Source organism: Ciconia boyciana, chromosome 4 (genome assembly GCF_034638445.1).
Source record: "Ciconia boyciana chromosome 4, ASM3463844v1, whole genome shotgun sequence".
Lineage (NCBI taxonomy): Eukaryota > Metazoa > Chordata > Aves > Ciconiiformes > Ciconiidae > Ciconia > Ciconia boyciana.
The window spans coordinates 80,230,392-80,246,602 of NC_132937.1; the positions used below are offsets into that span (position 1 = coordinate 80,230,392).

At 41.7% G+C, this 16,211-nt stretch overlaps 1 protein-coding gene across 1 annotated transcript; it reads left to right on the top strand.

The window, feature by feature from the left end:
- Positions 1-6,007: 6,007 nt before the first annotated feature.
- On the top strand, positions 6,008-11,947 carry SRP19 (signal recognition particle 19). The gene is made up of 5 exons (XM_072860319.1): positions 6,008-6,158; positions 7,806-7,881; positions 8,915-8,986; positions 10,078-10,189; positions 11,241-11,947. Exons 1-5 carry the CDS (start codon positions 6,115-6,117, stop codon positions 11,372-11,374), a joined length of 438 nt encoding a protein of 145 aa, XP_072716420.1. The 5' UTR covers positions 6,008-6,114; the 3' UTR covers positions 11,375-11,947.
- The last annotated feature ends 4,264 nt before the right edge of the window (positions 11,948-16,211 follow it).

Sequence of the window (16,211 nt, forward strand, 5' to 3'; positions counted from 1 at the left end):
GACTGTACACAGCTGTAACTTTACACAGCTGTCAGCTGTTCTACAAGGCTAAAACAGAAGGCCAAAGAATGACTGGGTGTAAAACTGAGGTCTACTCTTAAGAGACGCAGTCTTTGCAAATATGAAGGAATGAGAGATGGGTAGAAATCCCTGTTTTTCTATTTCCACTTTGCCAGTTCTCCTGTTGCCAGCTAAATAGGGATTTGGATAGAGTCTTGGCAATGTGGTGCCCAACAGTCTCCCCTGTATCTCTGTGAAATACTGTATATATTGTCTGCTGTACTTTCTAAATTAATTCATGTAAGTCGAGGCTTGGGTCTAGGTGACATGATCCAAAAGACTTAGCTCTGAACAGCATACAAGTCAGGATGACTGGTTCAAGGCCACTTTGTGATTGTCAGCTGCTCTTGTGGTGCAGCACTTGGACAAATTGAGACAAGTAAGCCTAATGTGGCTTTAGAACATCCCACGTGCCTTAAAAAGGCATGAACATCTTGGGGATTTTCATGCCTTTTTAAGGATATACAGGCTATCGAGATTGCTTATAGGCCTCTACCACTGAGATAAACAAAAATTATGCTTCTGCTGATTAATAAATAAAGTTGTGTAGCTGTTGTCTCTGTAGGATAGGCATGAGGTAGTGCCTCTCCAGAAAACACGTATGTAAAAGACAGGATTTTGGATTGTTAAGACTGAAAGAACTGGGGTAGTCTCTGGATTTAAAATAACCACTTCTTTTGGGAAAATGGTGTATACAGTCTTTTAAAAGTGGCATATACCAAGAATGGTATGGTTAATTCTGCATGTTGAAGTTTCATGGTAAGTAAATACCAGTTTTATGAAAGACAGCATTATTTTCTCCTCTGCTGTTGAAAGTTCTCTGTTGGACAGACCTAGTTCACACCTGTCTATTACTTCCACCTTGAGTCACATTTCATGAAGTATGTTTCCATTTTGAATGGTTTCTTTTTTTTTTCCCCCCAGCCCCTATATTTTATTTAAGAAGATTTTTTTGAATCCTTGCTTATAAAGATTGTGGAGAAAATCATTCTCAGCTTGCCCCCTTCCCTTCAGTGTGTATTAAACCAACCAAGATTTCACTCTTACATCCCCCTTCTTTGTTCTGCATTTTATCTGCAGTCCACTGTGGAGCTGTTCCACCAATCTAGCTGAAAATATACCACCTCCTGAATTACTTCAATAGTCCAATTATTATATAGGCATTTCTAGCATGTTTAGACTATGCAGTGTAACATCAGGTTAGAGAAAACTGAACATGTAAGCTAAGTCTGAATAAGCTGGCATCTGTACACAACACTTCCAGTAAAACATAGAAGAACTGTGTTGCCTCAAACCATCTACATTTTCTTGGGCTCCCACTTCTAGTTAGGGCATCTGCATTTATCCCAGGTGAAATGTAGCAGCCTGTATCACAACCGCTTTGAATTTCTGTTTCACACTTGTACAGGGCCCTTGTTGCTGGGTTGTTTTGTTTGGGGTTTTTTTTGCTATTTTTCTTCCCCAGACACCCTTAAGAGTATAAATAGAGTCTGACTAAGGACACCTGACTTGTTGCTGACCATGTATGCAGTGAGGGAACTCTCTGCTTGAGATGCTTGTAGTGCAGTACTTATTCCCTGCCACTTCCCTTTCCACTGCAGTTACAGCAAATGGAACAACCTCACCAAGTTACACACAGCTTTCAGAGACCTGTATCCCTGCTACTAACCAAAGGCATTATTTGCAATCTTTAAATTTTGCTGCAGACATACGTGAGTCCTATCCTCACCTGCAAATACACCTTCTCTTCATATTGCTTTAAAGTCTTTAAAAGCTGTCAGGTTTTGATTGCTTCATCATTCAATGTTAGGGACAGCAGGTATTTGGGAAGTGCATGCAGCTACAATGTGCCTGAGTTACTGTGCTTTGTGACCTACTTCTGTCTCTCAGTTCCGCAGGCTAGAAATACGGGGAATTCAAGTTTGAAATGTATTTCTTATGGCACTAGAACAAATGCAGTGACTGCATGCCATATACTCAATGAAGTCATTCTACAGTGATGATGGGGATTAAATTGACATGTGTCTACCCAGTGCTTCATTTCAGGCATGTTAAGTTTCAAGATACTGTGAATTCTAGCACCAAGAAATGAGATTGGTATGTAATAACAGCATCTGCAGAAAAGATTACATGCTTCCCCTGTTGTGGTCAGTCACGTATGCCATATGATCCAATCTGGAACTCCACAAACTCCATTTCCAACAATTTTTTATTGATTTTTTCCATCTGAAAAGGATGTGGAAAATAATTTTTGTCATAACCACAAATACTGATACAGGCTATGTAGCTTTTGTTCTGTTACAGTTAAGTTTAAATATCATTTTAAAGGAGAAGCCATTAATATGTCAGTATTAAAAAGCTGTATGAATTCAAAGGAAAAAAATAACATGCAATTGTCAAAGATAACAACATTAAACAAATACACAAAAGCTTTCTCAGTGTCCTGATTTAAGTGGACTGAGAGCAATCTTAATATGCAGTGGTAGTGTGCCACTCACAAACTGCAGCTGTGTTCAATGCCTTCTTTAATGTCAGAGCAGCGCTTCTCAAGCTGATGTCCAATGGTAGCCCATTATGCACCAGAAATTGCTTTACAAAGTAACTGAGAAACAAAAAACATTGCAGAAATCTAAGAGGGGAAAAAAACAGTGTGGAGAAGTAAATGTTAATATTTGTTCATTAAGTTTTAGCCTATTTATTAGTTTTATTTAATTGTATATGAAGCTGTGGTAATACCAAATAAATATTTCTTAGCATTTTTTCCTAAAAGCATTAGACTGTTCTTCAATTTGAACTCTGCTAGAGCACTGTCCTTCAGAGAGCGAGCTATGTTTATACCCTTTTGGTGGGTTCAAGCCTATGTGTCCCAGAAAGAAGGGGCTGTGCATATTATTTGACAAAACCAAACGGCAATAAGCTTAATTTGACCACATTTCATGCAATGGTCAGGTCGTAAGTATGCCCTGCATACTGCATGCCTGCATGGAGACATAGGGAATATAATGAAAACTGGTCTGTCCACAGTTCACATTCTATGTACAGTCATGGAGGATTAAATGGTGTAAACAGTTGCTGAAGCCTTTTTTAGCTCTAAGACCTTCTCCCCAGTCACGGGGACCACAGCCCAATGTTTGGGAAGCACAACCCCACCACTGCGGGATCCAGTTGCCATGCAGGGAGCATGCAGGTGAAACGCTTGTAGGCCAAGGCTACAAAGGCTGCTGACCTGCCCACCTTCCTCCTTCCCTCTCTTACAGCCTGCCTCTGTCTTGCTGAATGCAGGTGACAACAGTTGACGGAACAACCTTCTGCCACTGTGGCTGATGCACAGATTAAGCACTGAAAACCTGGCCAACAGGACAACAACTCCCAAGGTAATGGCAGCTCTAACACTTTTCAGGTTGTAGGGATCTCAATGGAAAATCATTTAACAGGCACACGAGTGTATGTTTGCAGTGGAGATTTAAAAGAAAAACACTGTGCAAAGAAAGAACAACACAGGAAATCCCTTACCAAGCTAGTGTTAACAAGATGAGAACATTTCGTTGTTAAGCAACAAAAAATATCTAAGTAATTATTTGTAATAGATTACCTCTTAGAGAGGTACACTTAACTCTGTATCAGCCAGCTTGGTGGTAATCAGGAGATAACCCTCCAAAAATCTGTCTTTAGCACTGGACAACTATTGCATCAAAAGCTTCCTTTGTAACTTGACACACCTCATTTACATAACCTTTTTTTAGCTGAGGAGCTTGTTGAGTCATGTTTGTGAGGCGCTGCCAAATCGCTGCCTTGCTACCAGACAGCTGCAGTAACATTTTCAAAAGCTGCTACTGCTGAGGCCACCCAGTTGCACTGTTTGTATTTTCTGTAGCACTTTGTACAGTGTATTCACTTCTGAAATAATGAGAGCAAAGACAGAAGACAACAAACTTGCCCATCATTCAAAAGACCGAATAGACAAATAGCTTGTTAATCAGTGCCAAATGCCACTCTGATTCTTTCTGAAGCTTCTCCATAACTCTTAACTCTTCCAAGATTTCATGAACTGTACTTCCAGCTCTCCCCTGGGAATACCACTGTGTTGCACTGGGTCTCGGCATCCTCCTCTTCAGTATTTCATTGTGGGGAGCTGGATGTTTTGGTGGAGCAGAAAAAAAATATAAGAACATGGATAAATATTTAATAAATACCTTCAGTTCTTTGTCCTGTTACATAGCTGCTGCATGAAGTTTAACTGGTGAGTGTAACAGTGCACAAAATGTGCCCTGTGAAATTCACAGAGTGACTGAATAGTTGAGGCTAGAAGGGAGCTCTGGATGTCATTTGGTCCAACCCCCTGCTCAAGCAGGTCACCTATAGCCAGTTGCCCAGGACCGTGTCCAGATGGTTCTTGAGTATCTTCAAGGATGGAGACTCCACCACCTCCCTGGGCAACCTGTGCCAGCGCTCGGTCACCCTCACAGTGACAAAGTGTTTCCTGAGGTTCAGAGGGAACCTCATGTGTTTCAGTCTGTGCCCATCGCCTCTGGTCCTGTCACTGGGCACCACTAAAAAGAGCCTGGCTCCATCCTTTTTGCACCCTCCCTGCAGGTATTTATATACATTGATGAGATCCCCCTGAGTGTTCTCTTTTCCAGGCTGAACAGTCCCAGATCTCAGCCTTTCCTCCTAGGAGAGGTGCTCCACTCCATCATCTTGGTGGCCCTTCACTGAACTCTCTCCACTGTGTCCATGGCTCTCTTGTACTGGTGATCCCAGCACCGGACCCAGGCCTCATCAGTGCCAAGTAGCGGGGAAGGACCACCTCCCCTGACCTGCCGGCAACCCTCCTCCTAATGCAGCCCAGGATACCATTGGCCTTTGCAGCAAGGGCACGTTGCTGGCTCATCTTCAACGTGGTGTCCACCAGGACCCCCAGGGCCTTTTCTGCCAAGCTGCTTTCCAGCTGGGCAGCCCCCAGCATGTACTGGTGCCTGGGGTTGTTCCTCCCCAGGTGCTGGGCTTCACACTTCTCCTTGTTGAACTGCATGAGATTCCTGTCAGCCCATTTCTCCAGCCTGTCCAGGTCCCTCTGGATGGCAGCACGACCCTCTGGTGTATCAGCCCCTCCTCCCAGTTTGGTGTCATCAGCAAACTTGCTGAGGGTGCACTCTGCCCTATCATCCAGATCATTAATGGAGATGTGCAACAGGATTGGACCCAGTATTAACCCCTGGAGCACACTGCTTGTTACTGGGCTCCAAGTAGACATTGTGCCACTGATCACCACCCTCTGGGCTCATCTTTTATTAGCACTGCATCTTTTATTGTACTGCATTCAGGGTATGTATCATCACTGCTGCACTCTCCTAGAAGCAGTATGACTGCACACTTCACACACGTGACAGGCGGAGCCAGTTGCAGCTGCCAGGCCTCCCACTGTTTTCTCTCTGCTAAGTACCCCACAAGGCATTGGACAGGAACAGCACTCTCTAGCACGCAGTGTCATCTTCTGGTCATTGGTGACTTATGAGCGACATCAGTCAATCTGTCAGCTTGAACTGAGTCTTGGCTTGCTCTTCACATTCCACCCTCGATGGGGTTTCTCTACGTTTGTATACGCAGCCCAGTCAGGCGGTACGGCCTATGCCCCCTCACGTGCAGCGAGCTACCACAGCGATTTCTCAGTACTGGGTCATTCTCGCATAATGTTTCCGGTATTGACCGAAGAGTTTCTGGCTTCGCAGCCCTGGGCGCCGCTGAGCTCCCTTCCCAACCAGGCCCGCCCGGCTGCCCCCGCCGCAGCCACCCGCCGCCGGCCGGCCGGCCGCCCAGCCCTCCCGTCCCGCCCCGCGCTCCCGCCGCAAAGGCACATGCGCGGCGGAGGCTGTGCGCGCGGCCCAGCGGCGCACACGTAGCGCCTCCTTACAGGGTGATGCGCTTTAGAGACAGCACCAGAGGCCAGTGAGATTCCAGGACCTGGAGGCCGGGGGCGGGATTTCCTGGCGAAGGGGAAGAGGGGTGAGGCCGGCGCAGGTCGGCGGCGGTCGCGGCGCAGGTGCTGCCGTTATTATGGCCGCTGCCGCCACCGCCACGTCTCCGGCTGACAAGGAGAGGTAACGTGGGCCGTGCCCTCCGAGGCAGCGGCATGACCAGCTGCCGCCGTCGTGCCGGAGGCTGCCGGCACCCTTCCTTGGAGTGGGGGGCGGCCGGGGCGCGCTGGGGCCGCAGCCGGCGGTGAGGGGGCGGGCGGCTGCGTGAGCTCCGGGCGCCGGGCTGGCCGCCTGGGTGGCGAAGGGACATGCCGGCTCAGGACGGTGGGAGGTGGGTCAGGCCTGCAGCTGTCGTAGCATTTCCAAGTGTGTGCGATAATATTACAGTAACACGTCACGTAACATGGCCGCACGCTGAATTTGTTGTAGCTGGCCTGCCCAGTTTCTCCCGAACAGTCGTTGCGGCGGTGAATTGGGGTCGGTTCCCAGGGGCAGCAGTCTGGTCTGCAGTCTGCATGCAGTGCAGCAAGGCGAGGAACCAGCAGTGTCGCCTGCCTCCGTGACTCGCGGCAGCGGCGGTCTGTCTTGCGCCAGGGAGGGTTATTGCGATGCATATGTCGAAGTGGGAGGTTAAGATTTCGCGGTTTCTGATTCTGGAGTGCTCGGTGCTCTGCTGTCCTGTCGTTCTTTTAACGTATCGTGTAATTTAAAGCTCAGAAAAGGTAAACTGAGCAAGAGGTGGTGGTGGTCAGTGTAGTCTGTTGGTGGTCGTGAACATCAGTAATGAGACCGAAAATTTCCTGTGCAGAGTTCTGCCACTTATGCAGAAGTACTAGTTGGCTCGTAAAGAGGACTGTAGCTAACGGGAAGATATCAGTGGAAAGGTATTAAGGAGGAGAAGACTAATAAGAGTTGAGATGACAGGCTAGTTTTAGAGGCAGCAAGAGGTGTTTCCTCGGAGGCAGTAAGGATCAGTGATCCTCGTCAGTCTCCATCTAACTGAACATTAGTCTGCTCCAGATTATTTGCTGACTTTCTGCTTCCCTACTCTCTTATGCTGTCATTACTCCTAATTCAGATGTAGGCATTCTTCAGCCTCTCCTTGTAGGCCTCAGCTAGTTGGTTTTTTATTGTCTATTAAGTATGATTGAGGTTCTGTCACTCTTGTCCCATGTATGTGCTTGACAGATTTAAATCTACTGAAAAATCTTAAGCAAGTTTCTAAGCATAGTTTTTCAGAGGCTTTATAAGTTACCCAAATCTGGGTTGTTCTGTGTGAATAGGAAAAAAAAAAAACAAAACACAACAAATCCATAGGAAAAAAAACCCCGCTTCTGGCTTCTATCAAGAACTTAATCAGCAATTAGTGTACCACAACCTTTTCAGGAAACCTTCTTTAATTCTTTTCAGGGAAGCGTGTTTTGTTTTCTTCTAGGTATCAGGGGTTTAAGAAGTGGGTCAAAACATTCCCTTTCAACCTTCTTTTCTTCTCAACATAAATAGCACACTTTGTACACACTGTGCCCCAAAAAGTGGTGTCATGCAAGGAATATTTCAGCCAAATGGTCATACAGTGTCCTGGATAACTCAAAATGGGGTTTTGCAACATCTTACTAATTAGTCTAGGGAAAATAAATGGTTGTTCTAAGCTGCTGTGGGAACTTTTGTGTTGTAGCCATGAGATTTATTTTTTGTTTTACTAGGAAAATATTGCATAAACAATTAAGGAGTTGATATTACTTACTTAAACTCACAGTTTTCTCTTTTTAGATTCATCTGCATTTATCCAGCATATTTGAATAACAAGAAGACAATAGCAGAAGGAAGAAGGATACCTATAGACAAAGTAATTTTGTGGGTGGCAGGGAAATACAATGTTTTATTTTGCTATGCAGTAGTGTATAGAGAGTTGGAAAGTAAATCTCAAAGCTGGTTGTCTTTCCTATCCCTGATGGCAAGTAGCTCAATAACTTGAAATTACAGTGTATTTGAAGATAACCTAGTGTCAGCATGTGAATTTGGTAGAAGAGCACTAAGTTTAAGTGTATACTTTTATGTGAGCAGCAGCTTCGGCAAGCACGTGAAGTAATGAGAAACTTAAGGCTCTCAACCTCCTACGTAAGTAATTTGCCGAATTTGAAAGTGATGCAGAAAAGAATAGCTAGCTAATGGTTGTTTGCTTGGTGACTGACTATATATGCCTGTATTCTGTGCTCTGTCCCCTTTGCTACTGTCAAAGATAGATAGAACTTAGAATACATGTGGCACATAGACTTGGTAGTTGTTGCTTTTAATCTGTCCAGAAATAGTTTGTGATCATCTCACTCCTTGTAATATTTTTAACAAGCAGTGCTGGGAATATAAAGGGCTATTCTCAATGCTTAGGGTTGGGGTTTTTTTCTGATAATAGTTAAAAATAAAATCTTTCTTGAGCATGCAAGTTGTCAAAGATCTGTCTATGGGAGGAATCAGCTGCACTGTGCCTAGAAAGTTTCTATCCTTTTCTCCTTCAGTCCTTGCTATAAGTTTGGTGTTGCTGATTCATGGGTTTTGTTTTTTTTATAAATACAATAAATGTTATTTCATTTCAATTATTTTTCCTAAGCAATTCTTTACTTGCTCCTGTGCTAATTAATTCTGTCTCATCTGTTTCATGTTTTACTGATGTCTTTTCTCTTCTCTTTTTTTTTTTGATGTTTCCTAGACTGTAGGAGAGCTCACAGATGACCTCTACAGTAGATTTGTCATTATTTGAAGTATCTTCTCTTTCCTTATCTGCTTTTTCTAGTTATAGAGTATAGGGTGGGAAGCTGCTAACTATTGCTGTATAGGTAGTTCATCATTGAAAAATAATTAACTGCAACACATTGCTTCAACAGGCTGTTGAAAATCCCACATCAACGGAAATCCAAGATGTATGTGCAGCAGTTGGATTCAATGTGCTATTAGAGGTAATTAAAAAAAAAAAACCAACCCCACACAACAAAAAACAAACCAACAAAACCAACCAAACAAAAAAAACAACACCACCCCCCCCCCCAACTTAGTATGTGTCTCTGTTCTTCTTTCATTATATCTTTTCTTACAGACAGGATAAATTACAATTGAGAAGGTTTTTTTATCAGCCAAGATATTTCTTGCTAATATCTTGCATATATCTGATATGTAGAATAAAAGCTAATTTTTCAAGCTGCAACTCTGTCAATTAAGCTTTTAAAAAGCATATTTTTAATTAAAGGTGATTACCTTTTGGAATGACTGTGATGTAGGAATAGGATTCTGATGCTTGAAATCTTCAGTGTCCTTTGGAGTTATGTTTTAGCCAGAGAATGTTAATTTTTTATTGCAATACCTGCTTGGTCTTTAAATAGTTTAAGTTGGTTACTTTCTTGTTAGGGAATGAGTCTGGGTTTCTAGAGGTAACTTTCTGCAATTCATTTTCTGAAGTAATTATTAGTTTAAAATACTGTTGAATTTTCTATCAGTTCTTTACTAAAGAATTTAGGTCCTCATCTAAGAGTGTGACTGGTACCCAAAAACCAGTAAAATATCACTTCGCTTTTCAGAAGTTGGATATATTCCTGTTAGTGCACACCAGCCTGTGAAATAGCCAGTACCAGTAAGAAACCTGTAACACTTAAAAAAAAAATGAGGCTATGAGTATCTAAAAGCAGTGGGCCTCAGACTGTGACCTACTGACATACTGTCTCTAGGTGTCCAGAAGGGTCTGTGGCTGTGGAGGTGAAACAAAAACCTGTGTCACTGTGGTCCAGACTGGTGGGGAAGTAGAACAGTCCCTGTAGCAGGTTTCTTACTAAATTGTTCAGTACCAGTAGTTGGTTGCAGCAGTGCTTCTGAAAAAGTTACGCTATAGCTTTGGATACTGCTGCAATGGCTAAATGGTGGGTGGCACTGTTGGAGAGCTATGGTTATGGTTTGCATCTGTTCAGAACAACTTCAGGCTTCTATGACTTTGCCTGACAAATTTTGCAGAAAATTATTCCAGTACTTATCATAGTAAGTTTCTCCTTGTGTATGACAGAAAAATAAGATGTATCCTAGAGAGTGGAACAGAGACGTGCAGTACAGAGGTAGAGTACGAATCCAGCTCAAACAAGATGATGGCAACCCATGTTTACCTCAGTTTCCAACACGTGAGTAGAGTACCTGGGTTAGGCACTTTATCTGTTACTGAAACAGAAAGACTTTGTTTATTTTGTTATGTTACCAGCTTGTTTAATTAGTTTTACTATTATAAATTTTACAACTTTATGTGAAATCTATTTGCCTGTACAAGTCAACCAAATCAAGCTGGTGTGTGAGCATTGAGTAGAGTTTGTAAAATGCTGTTGTCTTTAATCCTGCTGTTTCTTCAGCACTTGATTTGGAGGGAGTTGTGAAGAGTGTTGTGCGATTGCTATGTTGAACAAAGCAGCCATTCAGTTTTGGCTTACTGTTTTGTTGATAGTCAAAACAGAGATTTTGGTATTAAAATGGCTAAATTCCACCTTTTTTCTTAGGTTACATATATCAGCTAGGCATCAGTATGGGTGCCAAATTGATAAGACACAATACTGAGTTCAGTTTTCTACTGGCTATTTTCATAAATTAACAATGGAGCAGTTCCCTTTAATGAATTAACAAGAATAGTTCATCTTGAATGACACGTAATTTAGTCTTTTGCATTTTTCCTGACGAGTAATCAGTGTGTAAAAGGGGAGCAAATACATATCTGAAGAAGCATGTATCTTAAGGAAAGAGCAAGAAGAATACTGAATCTAGAGTAGCATAAGAGTGCTGTTGGTCAGAAGGAGACAATTTAAAACCATATTCCTGCTGGAGGCAGCAGTACCTTTTTAAAAGTGCTTGTAGCTTTTGCCTGGTCATTCTGTCCCAGGTATTTTAGGCCGTTAAAAGGTGAAGGGAAAGAGTAACAGGAAGGATGTAGATACTTTGGAGATTGTCAGGTTATGTGCCAGCTCCAGTATGTTGTGACATTTATCAGTCCTGCACTTTTTTTTAAAAAAAGAAGGCTGATAAGAGTTTTTCAGAAACTTCTAGGTACACAGTGGAAGGAAGCAGAAATACTAGGCTTTGTATCTAGCTTAACAGAAATCTAAAGTAGGGCTGAAGTTTCTAAATTTGAAAATGATGTAAATGTTCTTATCGTAGTAGGCATGCATTGATCTCTCCCTGTATTTTTAGGTAAATCAGTGATGCTGTATGCTGCAGAAACCATTCCCAAACTGAAGACAAGAACCCAAAAGATGGGAGGTAGTGATCAAAGTCTTCAGCAAGGAGAGGGAGGCAAGAAAGGTAAAGGGAAGAAAAAGAAATGAGCTCGCATCTGGAATGATTGTTACATCCCATAGTTGTACTTACGACAAATATGGATGGACACATTACTTGCTGCAGCTTGGAGGTGAAAGATACAAGCAAGAAATAAACAGGTGAAACTGAATAGAACTGCCTGCTTTTCTCAAAACTGGAATGCATGTAGCTGCCTCGCATCTGTGTAACAATAAATCTATCTTCACACACAACCTGCAAGTCTGAAGCTAGCATCCACTTTTAAAAGTGGAAGAACATAAGCAAATGGGGTGGGTGGGAGAATTATTCTTTCCAGAAGAAATATGCAGCTTTTGATAAATAAATAAATATTCTTATGCAGACTAGATATCTGAAAACTGGTTGCCTTAGTAAACCATTTATCTTTGCTAGTGAAGTGATTGTCTTAATTCTGGAGAGTCTTTATCACTAACAGAAAAATGTAAATCAATGAAGTTACAGCTGTGTAAACTTCCCTTGCTAATAATCTTCCACAACTGTCAAGTGTACTAATAAAGGTGACATGTTAATTTTAAAAAATGTAATTTTCTAGAATACTTCTTCCAAAAGTGTTAATGTTTCCTCCACAGCCTGTTGTAAAGAAGTCAGTGACATATTTTAAGGATAATATTGTAAAGTTTTAAGATAATTTGAAAAAAATAGCTCCCTTTTTTGTCTTGTATAATATGGGATACTATATTATCCTATTTTGGGTGGTTGTTTGAGAGCTTAGGAAATGTAGCTTTATTTTCTACCTGTCAAATACTATTTCAGATGTCTGAGGCTTGCAATATCTGGTAACTTAAAATATTTATTTATGTAGTCCACAGACAAGGATAGAAAGTTATTTGGAGAAGATGAGCTGGTCAGAACAGCTGTCCAGTAGCAAGGCTGCGTCAAAGTAATTTAGAAACATACTGTGCAAGTTAAATGAGGGATAGTTTAGTGTAAGGAGACTGAAAAAGAAGCAGCAGTACCTGTTTTGAGTTTAGAAACAAAAATCCTGCATGAGTTTTCTAATCCTTACTATATGAAAACAAAGTCAGTTAAATGCTTTCACAGATGACTACTGGAAGCAAGTTACCAGATTATTTTTTATAAATGTTTCATGTGCCAATATTCTCTTTTAGGGTTTGTCTATCGGGTATGCTCTCCTATGGCATCACCTTTTTCCCATTTTATAGATAAACAGCATTCAAAATGTATCTAGACATTTAATGACTATTCTGAAGTAATGAAATTTGGTAAAGTTACTGAGGATATCCCTGCTCAAGTTACTTGTGCCTGTAGTTTCAGTTTTCTTATGTTCTTATATTTCTTGTTCCACTCAACTGCATCTTTTTCAAATAGATGGTGAGTTACCAGTGCCCTGTGAAGTCAATGCCGATAGGTGCTGATAGTGCAACTGTGTAGAGCCCCCGATTTGTGAGTAGTTCAGAGTCAATTGTATTTCCTGTCTGTAATACTTTGTAAGTGTCGTTCTTGTGCTGCATTCTTTAACAAAGGAAGAGGATGCGCTGTCATTCTCACTGCAGTTCTACCAAATTCAAAGGCTGCCGTGACAAAGTTCCTCAGGCCAAGCCCTGTACCAGTATGGGAGCAGCAGTATATAGGCTCTCTAAAATAGAAGGGCTTAGAAGATATCATGTGTTCTAAGGCTGTAATTGACTACGGTTGTATACAAATGTCTTCAGTTTCTGCTGATGTTAACAGTTTACATGAGCTACTTTTGGAGTGTCTGGCCTTGAAAACACACCTAAATTTTGAAAAGTTAGTTAAGTGGTATATCTCTGAGTTGATGGAATGCCATGGGGTAAGAACAGCAGGGACAGGTGCTATATGGAAGTTTTTTTGTTACAGAAAACAACTGGACATGGTCGGAGGTTGTTAGTTACATCCACTCTATAGAGTTAGGGAAGTGACACAGGTTAGTTGCAACATGGGGAGAAATACCAAGTGAGGTATGCAAGCAAGAGTGGAAGATACACTTGTGATATAAAAGACCATAACTGCCCACGGATTGCGGGGCTCAAGTTATTCCTGGCTTTTTCTGAGTAACTTTTCTGAGACTTTATTTGAAGTGAGAGCTCTATGAAAATTAATTGGTACAAGATAACTCGGTTCCATGATGTTAAGTGGAAGGTAATGACTTGGCTCAAGTCATGATCATGTTATGCTGAAGTATTGTAAGTCAGAGCTTTAGACCACAGACAGCTGAAAAATGTGGAGGTTAAAGTCTCACGGGGTATCTGTTTACAGTGGCCAGAAATTAAATATCTTAAGAACTTGTCTGTGCTATGGTACGTATGTTGAGAAAGAATCTTAGTGGCATTACTTACCAAAATTTACCAATCAAAGAACCCAAAATAGTGAAGCTATTTTAAAGTGTAAGGATCGTCCAAAAAAGACTTGAGAGAGATTTCTGAAAAGAGTAATATTGAGCTCAAATATATAAAACTGTGATTTAATCAAATTAACAAAGAAAGCTCTACAGCTATTTTGTGTAAAGCTGACTTTTTTTAAAGCAAATGGGGCACTGCTAGGAAATCAGATGGTTACTAACATTAGGGAGTTGAAGTCAGATTCCCCCAACCCCTGCCTGCTTATCCACCCATCTCTGACTTCAGCATTTTGCTTTTTTTGATTTCTATCTGGCTTTAAAGTACACTGTGTGAGCAGTATTTATTCCTAAATTCGGCATCAGAAAGTTAAACAACTCCACCTTTCCTGCCAGGGTTAAGCTTACAAACCAGACTTGCATTTCTGTATTTCCTGTTTTTTAATAAACTGGGTTCCTTAGAGGATTAAAAACAAGTGGGTCAAGATAGAAAGTCAGGTTCTTCCACAGGTCTTTCCCCCTTCCTCAGCACCCTTCCCCTCTCCCCTCCACTGGGAACAGGGAAGATGGTTAGAGGCCATTGTGGGACTGGGAGTGGAGATGAGGCTGCTGTAAAAATACAGAAATACTGCAACTGTTGGTCTCAGTGGTATCAATAAAAAAAATCTTTTTTTTGAGGGAAAAACTGGCTGATAATGCATGTCTCTCATTTCATCTGTCTCGCATTTACAATTTTCTGTGAGAATTTGCTTAAGCAGTATAGCTACTAAAAAGACACTGTGGTCTGTGGTTTCCTGTAGGTGGCAATATTAACACAGACAGACATGCATCATCGAGTGGGAACTTACTCTGCATCTAAGACGTGAGGAATGTGGATGTTGACATAGTGTCCCTCCAGAAGATATTAGTCTAGCTAATTAAAATTATATACTTGTTATTTTTCTATACTGTTTTTTGGGCACCTAGACAAATATTAAATATTTGAAATGGATGTGTGAGCTCAGAATCCTTGTAACAATCCTTGTAACAATTTCTGTGTCAGCAACAGATGGGGAACATTGAACTGGGAATAGATCTGAAGATGCAGGCAAACAACAAAGGAATGACTAAAAATGAAAATTCAGTGCTCTTGTGAGATAGATGCTTTATTCTTTCAGATGTATGGAAGAGAGCATGTAGCTGCTGTAGTACAAGCATAACCACCATTATTCAGTTCTTAATGTAAAGAAAGTGAGTTTCAAAAGGTTATTTTGAAATGTGTTTTAACTTGGGAACTGACAATAATGTATGACCATATGTAGTTCTCCACCTTTAGCCATGAAGTAAATTTATCAAAGATGAGGTCTGTGGAAAATAGCTGCTCTTAAAAAACTTGCCTGTGTGTATATCCTGTTCCTTGTGTGTGCTTTTAATGGTTAGAGCCTTGTAGCCAGAACTCCCTTTTGGGGCAGCATATGCATCTGGGATGTTCATGTGTGGTACCAAGAGCATGAAATAAGGTGTGGCTCCCTTGTTTCCTTCTCTGTCTGTAGCTGCAGATGTAGCTGTGTTGGAATGGGATGGAATGGCACGGCATGGCATGGCACAGAATAGACTAGAATAGAATAATTTCAGTTGGAAGGGACCTACAACAATTGTCTAGTCCAACTACCTGACCCCTTCACAGCTGACCAAAGTTAAAGTGTGTTATGAAGGGCATTGACCAAATGCCTCTTAAACACTAGCAGGCTTGGGGCATTGACCGCCTCTAGGAAGCCTGTTCCAGTGTTTGACCACCCTCTCGGTAAAGAAATGCTTCCTAATGTCCAGTCTGAACCTCCCCTGGCACAGCTTTGAACTGTTCCCATGTGTCCTATCCCTGGATACCATTTATTTAGGTTCTTCCTGTTACAGACTGGCCTTTATGGGGTTATTTTACCTCTTAGGATAAAATAACCTCACTTCTCAAAGAGGTTATTTTTTTTTTCCCCTCAAGAAAAAAAGGCTTAATACAAATACGCCTGTCATCTATTGCTTTATAACTTTTGAGCCTGTCGAGTAATTTGGTTGACATGATAAAAAGAGTAGAGGTCTCAAAGATAGTAAGTTCCCATAAGTCATGAAGCTAAGTGGTCAAATTAAGAGATAAGACTATGGTAATGCATCGTCCATTGAAGAAACTTTCTATGTCCCAGCTGGGACAAGGAAAGACAAGGAGAACGAGTGTTCTTCCTTTTTGGTTGGCAGTTTGCTCTGACCAAACTGCATTTAATATGCTGGGTGTTCAATCAGCACACATGCAGCTGCAGAGTAGGTACAGATCTAGTAAAATAGCTACCGAATGTGCTGCCTTTTGCTAAGGGCCCTGAAAAGATGGGAGAATTGAATATACTGTAGTGACTGGTCAAGGGAGATGGGAGGAAACTGACAATAATTGGTAGTATGGGACCTGGGAAAGAGCAAGGGGGCACTTCAGGTAGGAACCAAGTAGCCTGCACTGTAGTGCTATTTCTTATGAAACAGTATGTGTG